Source organism: Glossina fuscipes, unplaced genomic scaffold (genome assembly GCF_014805625.2).
Source record: "Glossina fuscipes isolate IAEA_lab_2018 unplaced genomic scaffold, Yale_Gfus_2 113, whole genome shotgun sequence".
NCBI lineage: Eukaryota > Metazoa > Arthropoda > Insecta > Diptera > Glossinidae > Glossina > Glossina fuscipes.
The window spans coordinates 3,101,788-3,120,906 of NW_023998456.1; the positions used below are offsets into that span (position 1 = coordinate 3,101,788).

A 19,119-nucleotide genomic window follows, 5' to 3' on the forward strand; every position below is an offset into this window, starting at 1 on the left:
TTGTCGGAGCGTGAGATGATAAGAACACATCGTATGTCACTCTTGAATAACAACCGACCAACCAAGGCCTATATTAATCACTTCATATCGTATATTTTACGAACACTAAGCATAACCGCTGGAGTTAGCCTAAGCGGTTGCATAAATGAACAGAATCTTTCCTGCAGAAAAAATATTAATCTTTACAATTGTTATTTAAGTAATAACCGCATTTGAATCGACTTTACATTACCCCAACAGAATTCTTATATATCATAGATCTAATCAAAGGAAAATTTCTATAGAGAATTTTCTTACAGTACACACGAAATAAATGTAGAGTTTGTTCACATGCAAATGATCCGTTACTCCCAAGCAGAGAACTATAATTTCCATCGATAGTTCTTTCTGCTTCCTTTACTTCCAATTATTATTATTATAAAAAATGAAACGTTTATTTATCGAATTTAGCGCAAATTTAGAATTTATTGAAAAACCTTGTATGCGGGATACTACACCGCTTCGCTTATTATAGTTACTCATATAACGACTTCTCAAAATAAGGACTTACATGTGTAGTGGTTGAAAATGTGATCCGATCCCTACCACTGGCAATCTTCCTTGGCTCAAAGCACGTCGCAACGTATCAGATTTCATCAAAATATCTTCCCGCCTGTATATTGGGCAGAAGAAAACAAGACATACAGACGGATAGATATGCTTAACTTGATTCAAAAAGTGATTTTCAGTCGATCGGTATAATAAACGACGAGTCTATCTCAAGGCCTTCTGATAGTTGAATACATCCTCACTAACCGTTATACCGTAAGTGATGTAGGCTACAAAAACAAATTGAGAATTATTTTGAAATAAACGTCAAGTACTTTTAGGATTTACTTAAAACATTTATATGATTATTTTCCATTCCATTTTATTAAACGCATCTTTCATTTTCTCTTTTCTCTTGCAGTTCTTATTGCGAGCGCGAATATCGTGACTGCCGGTTACAAACCTGTTATGTACAATCTCCCGCTTATCCCGGCTTATATCCACGAGCCTTAAATTGTCGTTATAAATTACATACCAGACAACCATATATCAAACTTTATCTACAAAACGAACAGTTTGCGGTCGATGGCCAAAGGTAAATACCAACCAATTGCACATCAAATGACATGACAGTTGTGACAAATGTTTAACGTTTTGTTAAAACGTTAAAGAGATTTTGGTTTATTGGTACAATTTTTGTTTTAAAAAAAAGAAAAAATTATGAGAGAGAATGGCAAAGAATTAGCATTAACTTGTATTTTCTAAGTAATTTGTCATTTTGGCACGTTTGCTCGCTTGCTTGCTTAGACCCTATGCAAAAATACTACGAGTTATTTACTCATACAAAACCAAATGCAGTTGACATCGTCAACATCGGGGAAAAAGGAAAAAAATTTTGTTTTACTATATATATAGTTTTTATATATATATAGTTTTTTTTTTCTATGTTGGCATACTGACAATGGCAATTTGACAAATACCGTAAACAAATTTTTCACAAGTTTTATGATAATAATGATCCAAAGAATTTTTGGCATTCGCTGGTGTAAGAAAAAAACAAACAAACACACATAAAAAGTCGTTCGCAAACAAAAAAGAAAGAACCTTTGAATAAATATTATTTCCTATAATAATAAAATTTAGTCAGAAATGAATGAATGATTTTTATTTAAACTTTATAGCAAATTATTCCTCTCGCAAAGGAAATAAATTCTGCTTTATTTGAAAAACTTTGATTTTTAGTTTTCTTTTTTTTTTTGCCATTTTTATTACATTTATATTTAATTTTTTTTTTTTTGTTATTTTTTTTTTTGTTCCTCTTTATGCGTCACTAACGAAACATCAAAAGTTTTATGACTTTTAAAAGTATAAAAATAAATCTATAAAAAACTAGTTTTTTTCTATATATTTTTTGGCAGTTTATTGAAATAAATTATCAATAAATAAAAGAAATTATGGGTTTAAAAATATTTTCATCTTGACGTTAGAAACGAAATTATTTTTATTACTTTCCTGAATTACTTTTACATCAAAGCCAAAATTGAAAAAAATTACATATCTATAAAGAAAATATTATTCCATTAAGCAAACTTTGACAAAATTTATGTTTTTGGCAGAGTTTTTAAAAAACACAAACAAAGACGAATTATTTGCTCACTTTTTGAAGCTCTCTGTAGATCTTTTTAACCTAAAGTCTCAACAACGAGAAACCTTACATTCAATCGAGGCCAGTACTTTTTTGGGACACTCTGCATTTACATCTTGATAGGAGGAATACGACGATAGGAAGTTTCTATCCAATCCGAAGAAATTAAAGAGGGATAAATTCTAAGACTAAAGTCTTAAAGCACTAACATCTGAGGCTATCAGTCATTGAATCAAACCGGGACTCCATGTGAAAGTGTTACCTTTAACTTTTACGCACCAGTACACGCTTCTTAAAGTGCAACCAACTTAGCTCCGTCTAACTTCTGTTCCACGCAAAAAGGAACCCAAACCCTGAAACCAGCACTACACAGTCATACACCGCCACTGTAATTCGAAAGACAAGAAACTTTAATGCAAGTCAATTGAACTGACGTTGAGGTCAATTACAACCAGGGAACTATAGCAACAACAACGATGATTCGCGAAACTCATTCAGGGAAAGTGAAAAACGAAGAACCGAACTGCGTTGCTCCATCAAATATTGCTCCTTTTGCTTACGATTTATTTTAATTGATGTCTTCTCACATGTCTGCGCAATGGTCACGTCCTTACGCCAATATGAACGATTCCAAACGCTGAAAGCACTACTCTTCATCTCTAATTCGAACCGTGGTAGAAAATATGGGTTAACCACGGTCGTTCATGAGGTAAAAATATTAATGTAATGAAACCACCCACCAGTACCATCACCGTGGGCAGTCAAATATAACAGCTACCCGGTTTCCGTTTTGCAACTAAAAAAATCCATTGGGTAAAAGTGAAAAGTAAAAGGAGCTAGGATGTGCTAACCCAACGGATATCAACCCTTTAGATCACAATTGACTGCAATGGACGATTTCTTACATGCGTAAGCAGCTATATATGAAAAAAAATGCATCCTTGCGTGAATAGACGCAAGAGACGTGTGGCGAAACGGCGGGGAACAAAAAGTGAAATCTTTTCATACCATACACTAATTGCGGTGCAAGGGTGAAGGCGTATGAAGGACTTGAGAAATACCCTCCTATTACTATGTGAATACCTGTACTAAGCGAAGTGGTATAGGGCATTTAATGATAGGCCGACAACTAAAGCACGCTCAACACCGAACAAATAATCAAATGAAATTAAATAAATTGAAAACGTGTTTTAATAGTGGGAGCATTAATTAATCAAGTGATAAGAGTTATTTAGACATTCATTTGTTAATGTTGGAATAAATTTTGATAACAAATATGAAAACGATATCAGTTATAGAAATTTGTTAAAATTTTTGGTTTACTCTCGTGCTTATCACTTGAAAGCGAACTGTTAGGTTTTCCTTTCGCCGATTGCAGTCGACTTAAAAGGGAGCTTTTCTGCTTTTCAAAACGGAAATGTTCTCAATGTGTCTTCTTCTGTGGCCAAGTTCTCTGATCAGTTAAACCCGTTTTCAATATCACACTGTCTGCAATAACTTGCAATGTTTGCGGCAAACTTGCGCAGGCGAGCAAACCGACAGATGGAAGTTCTGAATTCTACTCGGAAGCTATGCATGAATAAAACAGAGCTTAATTGATTCGATGGTGAAGTCGCTATCAAAAAAAACTAATTATGGCTCTTATACATATGAATGCGTGCAAGGTTTAAAGGCGTTGCAGTGAAAAAGTGGTGCGCGTCCACTATGGAAAAATGATAACAAATTGATTGCTTCAAGTATTCTCTACAGCGAGGCATTACTTTGTTCCGTCTTTGCAACAAAAGAAGAGATTATGTAAAAAATTAAGTATTTCTGCTCGGACGAAAAAATTAGTGTCATCTACAAGAAACAATCTTTCGCGACTGCAGCGGAAGCTGCAACGGATTTCTGTTAAGTGTTGCTAGCGCTTGCTTAAGCAATTTTATTCATTTCGTAAATATTGTAGATTTGCTTCCTCCAGATTTTCAGATTACATCTACAGATTACAGATTTTCTTCCTCTTTCGGGATTTTCAACCTGCTACTCAGTAATGGGCGCAACATTGTTATTGATAACGCTTTGGCGCTTACTCAATTCTCAAAAAAGGTTTCGTTTTATTATAAAAGTGGTTGTGTTCGATGCGATTCAATAAATAGTACAATAATGAGGAAGAAGAACAAGCAACCTACACCAAAAAAGAACAAGAACCAGCAACCTACACCAAAAAGGAAGAAGAACAAGCAAGCTACACCAAAAAGGAAAGAGAACAAGCAACGTACACCAAAAAGGACGAAGAACAAGCAACCTACACCAAAAAAGAAGAAGAATAAGCAACCTACACCAAAAAAAAAGTCCACGGGATTAGTTAAATTTGAAGATAATGCCGTAACCGCTCTGTGGAAATGGCACTAACTTTTCGCAGCTAATCGGCCCGTTATGTTCTTTCGAGTCCTCATTAATGTTTTCCCTTGACACGCATTGATGCGTTTCCTCATTTTTTATCGTTCTTGAGTTCGACTGGTTACTTAGCTGTACATCTATTATATTCTTTTCTTTCACTTTTTTCCCACTTGAGCCCAGTGATGCTCGCAATGATTTCGTCAACACATTGCATTTTGTCAAATTGGCTACTGCTTCTTCCATAGGACTTAAATGCACACTTTTTTTATTATTTGCCATTTTGCGTTTAAGATTTGCTTTAAAATTTGCTATGAAAATTTATAAAATCGAAATTTATTGAAAGAAGAAGAAAGTGAGAATAATAAAACCGATCAAGCCTGATCGTCACCATACGTAGTGCGATGGAATTGAAATGCATACCCTTAGCCATTCTTCAGGCAAGCGTATAGGCGGTCCATAAGCGTTCATTTCGGAAGCCAACTCTTTCATCTTCACTTTCGATTGACACTTATTTGACCCATAGTGTCCTTTGCCTTTAGCAATGTCCGGATGTTGCTTCATCCATTCTACCATAGCTTTGAATTGCTTTTTGATTGTAATTTTAATACTACAAATAAATATTTTTTATGTATAATTTTTACAAAACATACATTTTTTATTACGTACTTGCTTTCCATTTTATTTCTCCGCATATTTGTTATGTTAGATTTTTATTAGCGACAATTGTCTCTGTAATCAGTTGTGAAGACTTATGTAAATCGACAACAGAATACTGCGTTTCTTTAAGACTGTTGGAAACTATAATAGCCCGACAAGTATCTGACGTTAGGTTGTAAGCAATGAAAATCACAATTGATTAACGACACAAGAATTCAAGAAGAGGGAGAGTGTTGTGAACTGACGACGACAACACAACTTCGATTGTAGTTGTGAATCATATTAATATCGTCTAATCCAACCTGGCTGACACATACTCCCATTTTTTTTTTTTACTAATTTATATTCCAAAACTTTCGATCTTGTAAAGATATATCAAAAAAAACTTTTATCCAGTTTCTAAGTTAAACCTCTTTTAGTGGCAATAGTTTTTTGGCCCCTTTGGACGACTTTCGCTGCTTGCTGTCCGCTTGGCTGGCTGACGCTGGAGTGTAGCGATGAATCGCCTGTTTCATCCATTGTCATATATAAACAACTAAACAATTCCAGCATCACACTGATCCCTTCTGGCAAACCTCGGCTTAATTTCTAAGACCATTTGAGTACATTTTCAATATAAATGAAAAATTAATAATAAAATAAGAAACAACATAGTCGGCTTAGCTTGCGATATTTGAAATTCTTGATGAAAGTTATCATGATGAAATTCTTGATGAGCAACTTCGGCTAGTTTCTAACCTCTGTAATATGTTCATAGATGTCTTCAGAAAGTGATCATAGGTTCGACGAAAAAAAAAAGTCTAAGATGAAGTTTTGATTATTGATTATGGGAGAGCGACCTTTGTTTCTCATAATTTAGTTAAAAGCTATCCGCAAAGTACCCTCGCTATACAGCCTTTTGCTCGCCTATCAAGCTCACGATATATACATATCACAACTTGTGCCATTAATTAATTTGCTTTGTGAAAAAATTCAGTTGCTTAGTCCTCAATCACCGTCACAATAATTACAAAGCCACTTAATCCCTGCGGCCTTTTCTTAAAGTTCCAGGAAGTTTCCCTGAAACATGGAGGAGTTATCGCTTTGATCACTAATCGCTAAAACTATCAATATATCGTGCAGTTATGATTTTAGTGCGTAATTCATGTTTTACTCGCAAGATCCGATTCCACGCTTAAGCTTCGTGACTAATTTATTACGATTGCCAATACCACGTAAAGGTCGTCTTAGTCTGATGTGTGTGTGCGTGTGATCACTATGATTCAAAACCTTTATCACATTCGTTGCATTCAAAAGGTCTTTTACCGGCACCGGTACCCGCATGCACTTGTCGATAAGGGTCGTTTTCCATGCTATTCTATTTACTTGGTAAACTATAACTTGCTCTTGAAATTTCTTCTATCTGATCTGATACATTTCCCTTAAAATAATGCATTACATGTTCCTCCTTTAGAAAGTTTTCTTAATGAATTGAATTTAATCAAGTGTAAGTACATTCTCTTCTCGTTTCAACTGTTATCGGCTAACGGTATAATTAAAATAATCTATTTATAAAACAATTGTTAGCGATTGAAACTAAGGGCAAAACCATGCATAAAAATAACCAATTAGATGAAGAGTCTGCGGCAGATTCCGACACTAACGACGCCATAGTCATCTGTGTGGTATCGGTTGGGGTTATGTTGTTGCGAAAACGCATTAATGTGCTTATTAAGTCAAGTATATGTTCGTCGGGGAATTGGCACTGGCCCAAGAAGTTTTTAACGTGACCAACACGTTCCTCTTCGTTTTTACAATTTTTCAAAACATTAGGTAACTAACTGCTCCAGAAGATTATTACGACAATTCGAATTACTTTGCGATTTGGCACAAACATATTCTATAACCGAATTTAGATTAAGACGATCGCACACCACAGTTGAGTGATTCTCTTGTACGGCATGATCTAGAAAATCTTTAGAATGATTTTCTGAAAAAGTTTCCAAGGCATTGCTTTTGATTTTTGCATGTGTATATTCATAGCGTATGAGAGAAATTTTGCTACAGTATTTGTAAATTTAAGCTGTGGTGACTTTTCGAGATTAAAATATTTGATCAATAGGTTATCCAATGAACACTGTTCTGTAACTATTTTCAAAGCATTTTCAAGATTTAACTTAGCTAGGCTATGAGATGTGCATTGATGTTCATTAGGCATGTCTAAGGCACTATTTTCCGAGTGTAGTTCAGAAGTACTACTGCTTGCTGAAGGTTTTCCATTGCAGTTTCTTTAAAAAAATTTATTTTATATTATTTTTTTTGTTGTTTTTTTTATATGTTATATATGCACAGAAAAACTTTGCTTAAAATATTGAGAGTAGAAAAACTTGAACAACTTATGTCATATATTGCATTTCAAGCTGCACTATCCCTTTTCCTTCCTCTCCATTTCTCCATCTAACTCTCTCACCCTTTGTTACACAAAATTAATACGAGACAATGATCGGAATTTTTTCCTTTAATCCTAATAGAAAACTTAGTGTAGTAGTTAAATTTAATTCTGTTGCTAAAAATTGAATTTTTTCATAGAAAGCGGGTAGAGGGGATAGCAGCACAGTTTTGCATGTAACTTTATATACATCACCGAACGGTGAGGAGTGTATTCAGTCTGTCAAAACGTTTGCAAAGCCCAAAAGGAAGCATCGGATCAATATTAAATTTTGAATAGATTTAAACATGTCCATCTGTCTGTTTGTCCGGCTGTCCGTTTGTCCGTTTCCCGGAATGTCGTTTGCAAAACATTCTCCTTGTCGCAAAAATGCAGTAAGTCAAAGTCAATTTTAAATTTAGCAGAGGCAGAGAGCAAGCTCTTGCACGCAGTTTGCTATTGAAACGGGGCCAATCGGCCGAAAGACCCGCCCACAGTACCACCTAAACTTGGTTTTTTGCTCATCACTCATAAATTGCAGGAAATAAATTTACAAAAATTTGAGCGCACTTTCTATGGTCGATGCTGTGGCACTTGTAAAAAAACAAAAAAATAGACCATGCCTACCCAATATAGTACAGCATCAAAAATTCTTTTTTCATTACACTCATAAAGCGTAGGAACAAGTTTCAAAAACCCATAAAGTATATAAATTTTTGTCAAAATTCAAATTTGTAATGCATGTAAACATATTTGTTTGTTTGTCTGTCTGTCTGCTTGGTCCGTCCTATCTACCTACCGCTGTGTAGTATCTATGACAGAACATTCTCTAATCAAAAGAAATGAAGTGAACGAAACTTTTCGAAGGTCTACGGCTGCAACGCTCACGCGCCTATGCGGCGAAAACTTTTATCTCGAAAATCAAAAAAAAAAACAGCTGACCTAAGATGAAAATTTTTAATTTTGTCTTTTAATGTAACGGTGATGGGTACAAAAGATTCAGCCACGACCGAAAATAATTTTTTTTTTTAGTTGTTTCTTTATCGTCTACACTAACATTGCTAATATTAGTTAGATAAATGTTAGCATTTTAAAAAGTTCCTGCTTTTAATTTGAATTTCTTCTATTTTCCGTTTGCTGTCTTGATTTTAATGTTCACTGAACACACAATATACGAACATAGGAAAACGGAAAAAACGTACGAAGGCAAATGCTAAAAGAAAAAAGAACAAAGGGAAGCAGCATATTTTAAAAAAAAAAGGGAAGATTTAAGAAAAAAAAATTATACGAGTCTAAATCCAACATACGTTTGTATGTAAATGGAGAAAAAAAGATATCGAAGAAATGACCTCTACAACAGGACGTTTGAGACTGTTGAATGTCTTCAACTTAAATGTCCACACAAATGGTGATGACGATGACTATGAGGATGATGATGATGATGATGATGATATTGCAGCACATGATGGTTCTTGATAAAGTATCTTTATAGCGTATAGAGTATGCTTATTACCCTCCGTATTCTACACACACTCACACACAGACACACTAACACTTTGCCAACCTGCCTACGCTCGCCTGCCATTACCTTTAAAAGAAGAGAAAAGGGAAACGGAAATTAATGTTCATTCGTTTTTAAAAGAACAGTAGATGGAAAAAATGCGAACCGGCTTTTCGCTTGATTGAATTTGACATATGCGTGTGCAGTAGCATTGAAAAGTCCATCATTGAAGTAGAAATGTGAAAAATTAAATTTTTTTTATTTTTTTTTTTATACATTTTTCCCCGCATTATTCCGCAATGCGTTACGTAATAGAAAATCCTTAGCTAGAAATAATTGTTTCAATTTAACACGCAATTCCCAAAATTGATGAACTAGAAAGAACAATGCAACAGCATTGGTAGAATATTCTTTTAATGAAAATTCCATAAGTACATTGGAAATTTTTTCAAGGGGTAACACTAGATCGGTTCTGTCACTCGTGCAAGTTTAGAAATAGAAGCCTAAAGTCACATGGCTGTTCCCATATCCGTTTATCTTTCGCCACTCTATCTGTTTGCGGTCGAGATGCATATTATATTTGAAGAAAGTTTTTTACCTAATAGCCCCAGACTAAATGGGAAAGCGATTGTAGTCCGCCCGCAACCGGGAAGATATCGCATGGTAAGTGAATAAAATGGAAATTTAATTCAGAGCAAGCTTAATGGAAACATCTGCGCGCACCGTCTCAAAATTCATTACGGAAGTGGTCCCTTTAAACTCAAAGCAATTGATCAATTGTCGCTCTAAAGCGGCAGGTATTCATAAATTCGTTGCGAAGTGAATATAACTTTCTGACTTGTCTTTAGTTTCCTGAAATATCAATTTATCACAATTATTATCATCCAGAATTTGTTCATAAATCATCATCAATAATAGTTTTATTCTCTCCGACTTTTTTTTCCGTTTATTATACCATTTGTTTAATCATGTATCAATAGCCAAAAGCCATTGCATGTGTATAAAGTCTACGCAAAAGCTGCCAAATTTTTGCTTTTGTACAATTTACTCATCAATTATTTGAAATGTGAGAAAAAAAGTTTTTTTTTTTATGCACAAAAGTTGTTATCTAAGTACTTTGCAAAAAAGCATTAAACCCTTTAATGTGATTCGCTAAAAGTTATTGAAATTTGTAAATAGTTGCTTGATAGTATCGTTATATGAAGGCAGACGTTTCGCTTGTTTGTTTTTTTTTTGATCTATGTAAAGCATATTGGGGACTTTGCGTATCTCTGATCATCATGAGCTGCCAAGGTTCGAGCAAAATCGGCCTAATGGTAAATGTCTCCCTAGAAATTTTCCACTTTTCATTCCCTATGCCATTTGTCGTGCAAAGGTATATTAAGCTTGTGTGGACATATACAATACCCAGAAAGAACTTGAGGTAGGTCCATCTTTTATTATACCGATCAATTGAATCAATTAAAGCTTGGCATCTTCTTCTCTTGTGTCCTACGAAAGGGTTGTAATTTTCTGGTGAAATTTGGTATACTGACATATTTTAACCCACGATCGAACACTATTGAAAATGGTAGCAATTGGGCCACTTTTTCGAGCACTTACCATTTAACGCCTTAATTTGAAAAGTCGATATATGGATATCTACAGATAGAGTAGCGTAGCGTATTTAATGGTGCGCCATGCGTTACTTAAGTGTTTTTACTTGTTTCAAATTGACGATACCTGGCACACATTGAAGGCTTCTCTTTACAACTTTTTTACGCCGGTCAAATGATTTTTAGCAAATTAAAACAAGTTTAACCATTAGAAACATAAAACTGTGCGTAGCGCATTTTCAACCACTTCCACTGTATTATGCAGACGTAAAGAGCGTTAGCAATATTTGCAAACCTCTTTTCATATTTACAAATTAAAATGAAACAGTAATACTGCGAATAAAAAATTCAGTGAATTTTTCATTTAAACTTCATGGGTACAATGAAGTCATGAAATTTATCTTTTCGTGGGTTGGTAATATTGCCTTTGGCGTCTATATAGAATTAGTCTCTATACGCAATTGGTGCAGGTACCATCGAACCCTTTTTACTCAGCTCAGTAAATCATCTGTCGTTGATTTATTGACTCGCAGAAGAAGAAGAAAATCATAAACGTGCAAAAGTGAGATTTTCGATTTTTCTGATATCTCCGAACCAATGATTTGCGACTACCAGGACATCAGGAAACGCATCGTAAGAGGTGGTGAGACTTGAATCTGTGCATACAATGCCCAAGCAACCGGCCAATCGAGTAAATATGATCGAAAAAGTGAACCAAGAAAGAGAAAATCGCTCCAAAATTGTTCGAAAATTAAGCTCATGTTGAAAGCTTTCTTCGATTATCGCCCTAAATGTGAATAGGAAATATTACTTGAGGGATGTGACGGCATAAAGACAATAAAATTAATTTTGAACGAATAAATAAAGTTTTCTCATTTTATAAAAAAATTCACTTTATTTTTTGATCATAGTAGCACATGAAACGAATCGTCTTTACCAAATGACAAACAACCAAATGCTGAACAAAATCCCATAATGTGTTATGATATTTATGGCGAGTTGCCAGCAAATCTATTATAAGGTTTTTTTTATGTAAATTGTTTCTTTTTAAACTCATATGAATTTCAAACGAATAAAAACATATCATGCGATCACATGTAAAATCGTGAAAGTATAGCATTTTCAACACATTTTTCTTCGAAATTTCAATAATTCAGTTAGACCGTTTTGCTAACGAAAAGTGCTCAGATATTACTTACGGTGGAAGTGTTGTTCTACAGGAAGTGTGGGTTAAGAAATATTCCACAACGCTTTTCATACATCCACAAAAAGCTAAGAATATTTTTCAACTTAACTTAATTGCTTAAGAATATAACTAACTAACCCCCTTAGGCCGGTTATGACATAATATACGCTTTTCATACATCCACAAAAAGCTAAGAATATTTTTCAACTTAACTTAATTGCTTAAGAATATAACTAACTAACCCCCTTAGGCCGGTTATGACATAATATACGATTATGTGGATATTTTCTACTTCCGATAACCTCCTAAAACAGATAAACACGCCTTTTCTACGATCGAGTCTTAACTTATGTGTTGTGTGGAAACTATCAGACCTAACCAAAGTTTTCATTTACTTTGTTTTCCTGCGAGCAATGCGTATTGCACGAGTTTCATGGTGGATGTGTTTGACGGGAGGAAAAGTGCTTGCTCGGTGTAGAGTTGCATTAAAAACGGTTCCTCGATCTGTAGGAAGGCGGAGGATTTGCATGGGAGACGCTCTTATCAAAATGTTTCTACGGCGTATCTCCATCTCGCAGTTGGCACTGATCATAGACGGGGTGATGAATAGCATTTCTCAGCATTTCTCATGTATCGTGGAGCATGGTCGCGTTAGGCGTTAAGAGACATTCATACTTTATTCCTTGAAAGCGTAAAAAGCTTCGACTCTTCCTTTCTCTCTCTCTCTCTCTCACTTCGTCTCTCTGTCTTTCATTTGCAATTTCTTAACCAGCTCAAGCTAGATGCCCAGTTAATTACACTTTTTAGATCAATTTGAAAGATAAGTGTTTCTCATTGTGTGCCTCTTGGCATTTCTTAAGCAAATAACCAAAGCCAAATAGACTAATAATACATCGTGTAATAATACATCGTGATTGATCATCGTAAATGTTGAGATTGATAAAACAGATAATTACAGTCTTGCGACCCGCTTGTTCCCAATTATTATCTATGAGCAATTTGCTCGCCTTGTCAAAAAGAATCTTCCCCAACGTGCTATTTTTTTCTATCGAATGAATTAAACAAGGCGAGCCATAAAGAATATTCCGAGTGTTTATTTCGAATAAATTTTTAGCAATTCGTTTGCGTATTTATATATATTTACATTTTGATATGCTTGATATGCAATATTTAGAATTCATTTGAAGCTTGAAGCTGACATGTGTTGATAAAGACAAGACATATCTTATAAAGTATGAGTTATCCTTATCATATATATAAGAATTCAGTTTCCATCAGAACGATTATCTGGCAAACGATTAAAAAAATTTCTCCATTCGAACCAATGTTTTCACGTAAGAAGTTATAAAAATAAGACGTTAACTAATGCGATCCAAGCCATTTTCAATAGCGTTCGTACTTGGGTCGAAACCCGTCAGTCTACCAAATTTTCTCAATCTATCTCGAAAATTATAGATCGAACAACAATATCCATGGGCAGACGTCAGGTGGACACGTGGACAGACAAGCTTAGATCAATTCAAAAAATGATTATGATTTTTAAAATTCGTAAGTTATTTATAGTAAATTGAAACCTCGTAGTCAGTTAATGCCATTTTTTATGAGGAACGGTTGTGAAAATAGTTCGATACAATGCATATCCAATGGGAATTTTCCTAGTTCCTAAACGTCTCAGTTTTTAGTCAATACATCGCAAAAATTGCGATTTGTCGATGCAACACAAAAATTCGGGCAGGGCCATTGATCAAGCCAGCAAGCTTAAATTGATTCATTAATCAAATTTCGACTGATATCTTATTTCATCGCTTGCACCAGTTCACATTTTATATATTTATTTATTTTTTTTATTAGTTTGGGGAAAAAGAAATCCATTATTTTTATATGAACTTCAGGACTATATTTAACATGCTTCGGATTGTCCGATTTGGGTCAAATATGCACCGTTTTGTTGTACGATTTGTTGCCATTTTAAAGGTAACTTCAAAATGCCTCTCTCATAGAAGTCCTGGTCTCTATTTGCAAAAAACTCTAGTAGTCGATTTTCACAATCCTCCCTAGATTCCAATTTTTTATCATTAAAGAAATTTTGCAATGCAAGAAAAAGATGGTAATCGCTTGGTGCCAAGTCCGGACTGTATGGCGGATGCATTAAAACTTCCCAACCAACCTCCCGAAGTTTCTGGCGAGTCACTGTAGATGTGTGTGGCCTAGCGTTGTCCTGGTGGAACACGACACCTCTCCTGTTGGCCAATTCTGGCCGTTTCTTGTCAATCGCTATCTTCAAACGGTCCAGTTGTTGACAGTAGAGATCAGAATTTAGGGTTTGGCCATATGGAAGCAACTCATAATAAATAATCCCCTCCAGTCCCACCAAATGCATAACAAAACCTTCCTGGCTCTTTGACCACGATCGTTTTCGCACAGTGTTATCGTATGTGATCCATTTCTCATCTCCAGTCACCATCCGTTTAAGAAATGAGTCTATCTCATTCCGTTTGGCCAAGGCTTCGCAGATGGAAATTCGATCCATCATGTCTTTTTCTGTTAATTGGTGTGGCACCCAAACATCGAGCTTCTTTTTGAATCCAGGTTTGTGTAAATGGTTTAAAACTGTTTTATGGTTGATTTTTAGCTCCTGGGCGATGTTACGACTGCTCACATGCCGGTCAACTTCGATCATTTCTCCGATTTTATCGACATTTTCGACGACCGGCCTACCTGTGCGAGATGCATCTTTAACATCAAAAATTCCTGAACGGAATCTACGAAACCAAAATTGCACATAATTGGCTGTTACAGTATCGGAACCATAAACACCAATTTTAGCCACCTGGCTTACATTTTCGCCTTTGTCAAAGAAAAACTGTAAAATGTACCGAATTTTCTCTTTGTTCACTTCCATTTTTAACACGCTGTAACTCACAACTGAATGCACCAAACAAAAAACAGCAAAAGAATTTTTTTTACTGCGAAATGTTACCTTTCCAACGAGCATAAATATGAAATTGTTTGATCGATACTTTACGAGAAATCTATCAGTGCAGCCATCTACCGAAAAAATAATGGTTTTCTTTTTCCCCAAACTAATATTTTACTTACTTAAACATGACGCTCAACCAAATAAATTGGCTCTTAAAAGCACATTTTATTCTGATTATTGTTAAAAACTAGTATAAAGAATAAAAGGAGATTTAAAAAAAAGAAAAAAAAAAATAACACACACAATTAAAATAATAATTCATGTATGAGTAAATAAGAAAAAAACAAAGCATATACAAAGCCGGTACAGAAGCACACCCACAAAGGTTACGGATTCAAGTTGCAAGTGAATCCTTAAACCATCGCAAACATGCAAATGCAAAAGGCAACCGATAACAGGTAATAGTACACAACACCAGACAGCGCCAGGTCCAGGCGCACAACTATAGTTTAGAGACATCAAATAATGTGAAACGTCATTTTCTGAAATGACTAAGTTGGCAATCGAAACGGAGTTTGTTTTCGGATACGGAAAGTTGACAGTTGAATCGGAATTAGCAGAGTCTTATGGGTACTTAAGAATTGCTTCAGATTTTTTTTGACTAGCCTTTAAAAAATTATAAATAATCATCAGCAATGGCGTAACGACATATGAGAAACTTCAACGAGATAGTTAAGATGCCAGCACGCAAGCTGCCTACCACTTTATAATCGTTGACAATTGAAAAGTCTTCTTATCGCTCACTCGTACGTCATTTCAAAGCATGAACAAAGAAGATTTCATGGTGAATGGTACTTTGCTTCAAATTTGCATAGAATTAAACCTAAATCGTACCAAAGTACGGCGATTAAAAATGGTTCAAATTGTCACCGTAAGGAGGTAACAGATGATGTGGGCGAATATCGCAAAAAAAAAAAAATTGAAGCAACTCCTGCGTGTATAGTGGAAGACAAAAAGCATATAATGCGTAATACTTTCGTATGTGATGTGATATCTTTCTTGACAACGTGATTTTTATTGTCGCGCATTAAAAGCTTGCTTGAAGAGGAAAATATTTACTGAGACAGTAAAAGTTTACTTAATTTAAGTTCAAATGTTGCCTTTAACGGCCAGTGGCACGCCACATTTACCTTCTGGCATCATTATCGTTATTACATCCATTATGCCTACTAGCATTCTCCACAAAATATTAAAAACAGATCGCCTAGAGAAGAAACGCGTTCGGCTTGCAAAGACTTTTGTGCACTCAAAAGTCAAAAAAGAGACAAATAAATAAAATATTTATTGCGCTTTATGTTTACTACTCCCTATGATGGGCTTTGATTTGGTAATTGTTTTTATGTCTTATTATTTGCAACGAATTAATTTTAAGTGGGTTAGCAATCAGAAGAGTAAGAGAAGCTCTTAATAAAATATGGAAATAAATTTTTGAAACCAGAAGCAATCAAGGTAAAGAAATCTTCTAAAAAATCTTGCTCATCTCAGACACAAAGCTATTTCTGTTCTATATTTTACAGAATTATATTAAGGTAAGGGGTTTTATGCTTCGAACATGTAAAACTCATTCTAAGATAACATCGTCCTCAAGCATCTTAACTTAAACAAGTTCAAGTATCGGTGATTGGGAGACTAGATAGACTATTGTTGCCCAGAAAATTAGGGAGTCATCATCCGAACTTAACTATTGCTTGTTTGTCCCTTTGGTCTTAAATCTCTAGAGGTTTTGAAAGCCTACCCTTGCGACATTTCTCTCTACGTAAAAGAATAAAGACACTCTATATTACGTCTTCAGGAACCCAAATACTGGAAGGTAATCTTTGAGAATTCACCTTGGCGATACATTTGCAACACACCAATGGATCTTAAAAAAGTCCTCTCATCCAATTTGCAATTGTGGACAAATTCACACAATAAAGTGCATTCTTTGTGACTGCCTTAATTGTTTCTTTTTTTAGAAGAATCGCATTTGGAACAACTAATCCTATAGACATCTTGAAATCTGCTGCAGAACGAAATATCTCGCCCTCTCCATTGACACAGCATATCACTCTATTAAGATTGCTGGGCTCAATATCTAATATTCTTTTTTCCTTTCGAAAATGACAACTAGTGCTCTTTGCTCTCATTTTATTCTAGGAATTTATTTCATTGTTCCAAAAATCATAACAATAATAATAGTAAGATGACAATGCTACACATGGTCTTAGGCGAACTTCTAGTAAGACATCTATTACACATAACAAAACACGATTGAGCTGAAGCCCGAATAAAAAGATAACTTTGTACCGACCGTCAAGGCGAAATATTTTTTCCTTTGAAAAATCTATTATTTATTCTTATTGGAACGCTCATCATTTATGTTTGCTTATGAATAAAGATATGAGCTTAGAAATAAAATCAGAAGGTTACGTTTAATCTTGCCCTCGCAGGGCAGATTCATTCCACCTGTCTCAGGTTGAAGTCTTCTCTTTAAAGTCGCCGCGAATGAGTTGCCAATACATCATTGATGCTTTAATCAATTACAAGATACGCCCAAATTGGCTTTATTTTCCTGAAAAACGACACATCTAAAAACGAAACTCGATATGACGGACGAGGCTACTCACAGTTGTCTTTTTTGTTGATGTTTGTGGAAGGTAAGAGATTGTGCTTGTTGAGAAATAGAACATTTTGCGATGTAGAAGAAGAAAAAAACTTTCAAAGCCTACCAGTGTTTTGTAAACCTAAGAAACAATTTTTTAATAAATTTCTAGTTTTACAATATCTTCGATCCGACAGAGTGGCCTCGACTAGCAACTCAATTGGTCGTGGGTTCGAATCTCGAAACCTTTACTCGAAAGCTTTAACAGTTTTAGTCTTAAAATTCATTTCTCTGGCGAAATTAATAATAATAAGAGTAATATTAATAATACCATATATTCAGTATTTGAGAAAGAAAAGCTTAGTATTTTAAAACAAAATTGTGTCTTTTTTTTGCACCCTTCCCAACACAAATTTTTTTTGAATTCTAACTTCGATAGTGTCTTACAGAAACTTAGGTATGCAGCAAGACTCGAAGATGAATTTCAGCTAGTAATTGCTGATGAGGGATTGACAATACACTTTTTATACACGAATTTTTTCTTTTCTAGCACGAATCCAAAAGAAAAGAATTTTTTTTTTATTCAAAATGTCGCACGTATTTTGTTGCACGAATTTCTAAGGAACACATCTACCGTGTAAAAACCGCTTTGGGTCTACCATTCTAAGGGCGAGCCATTGACAGATTTTACCACTCTTTTCGAGCAGGCCAAGACTTATGGACTTCAAAGAAATTAAAAGAAGCTCGAAAAAGTTTTGCCTTTGCATTCTTTAGATTCGTTTCAGAGAATATGCCTATGTGTGGCGAGTTTACCCGTTTATAATGATTTTTGCTTTCTTTTTCAGATGCGAAAATGTCATGACTTGTCCTATACGTCCTATAGGTTCCGGTAATGAGCATTGTCCGTACGACTGGCTGGCTGTGTACGATGGTCGCGATGAGCACTCACCGTTAATAGGGAAATTTTGCGGTCTCGGCAAATTTCCCTTTAGTATAATCGGTAAGCATGGATTACTATAAAAGAGGAATATGAGAAGTGTATTCACTCACTCTAAGGCATTAAGAGAACTTAGAAAAAGTAGAGAACTCCAATTATCAAATCAGAAAAATATTAATGCATTGAACTAGAAGCAAGTATAAAAGTAGCATTGGTGTCTTCATATTTTCAAATATAACCTGCAATAGTCGAAGCTTCAAATCGTTGCGTGTCTTCCTTTTCCGTAAAATGCTGGCGCCTTTTTCCGCCATTTGTGTACATTGTATATATGTACATTTTCTCGGCTATTCTTTACATTCTTTGGAACAATTGCAGTGTAGTTGAACATGCAATATTTACCTAAATTGTCCAATTGACATATTACACTTTGTAGAGTTGAACAAGGTTTCAAAGAATACCTTCAATGAATGCAAGAGGAGAATAAAATACAAAGCAGAGAGATAATGGTTAACAAAAGATGTATGAGTAGTGTAAGTCAAATGCAATCTATTTAATGTTTATTGAATAAATTGACTAAATTCCAAAGTGAAGAGTAACTACCGAGCTTTCAATTCATTCAAATACAGTTTTAATGCTCTTGAGAGCTGTTTGAAATTTTAATCAAGAGAATTGCATAATAAATGATATTAAATCATTTTGGTCAAATAGTGCATACTATTGAAG

At 34.9% G+C, this 19,119-nt stretch overlaps 1 protein-coding gene across 1 annotated transcript in view; it reads left to right on the forward strand.

Moving 5' to 3' along the window:
- LOC119639840 overlaps positions 1–19,119 on the forward strand; it is a 174,539-nt gene that overhangs the window by 146,207 nt on the left and 9,213 nt on the right. Inside the window, exons 5-6 of the mRNA XM_038037506.1 lie at positions 950–1,123; positions 18,305–18,459. Coding sequence (XP_037893434.1) covers positions 950–1,123; positions 18,305–18,459 — 329 coding nt within the window. The remainder of the gene's footprint in view (positions 1–949; positions 1,124–18,304; positions 18,460–19,119) is intronic.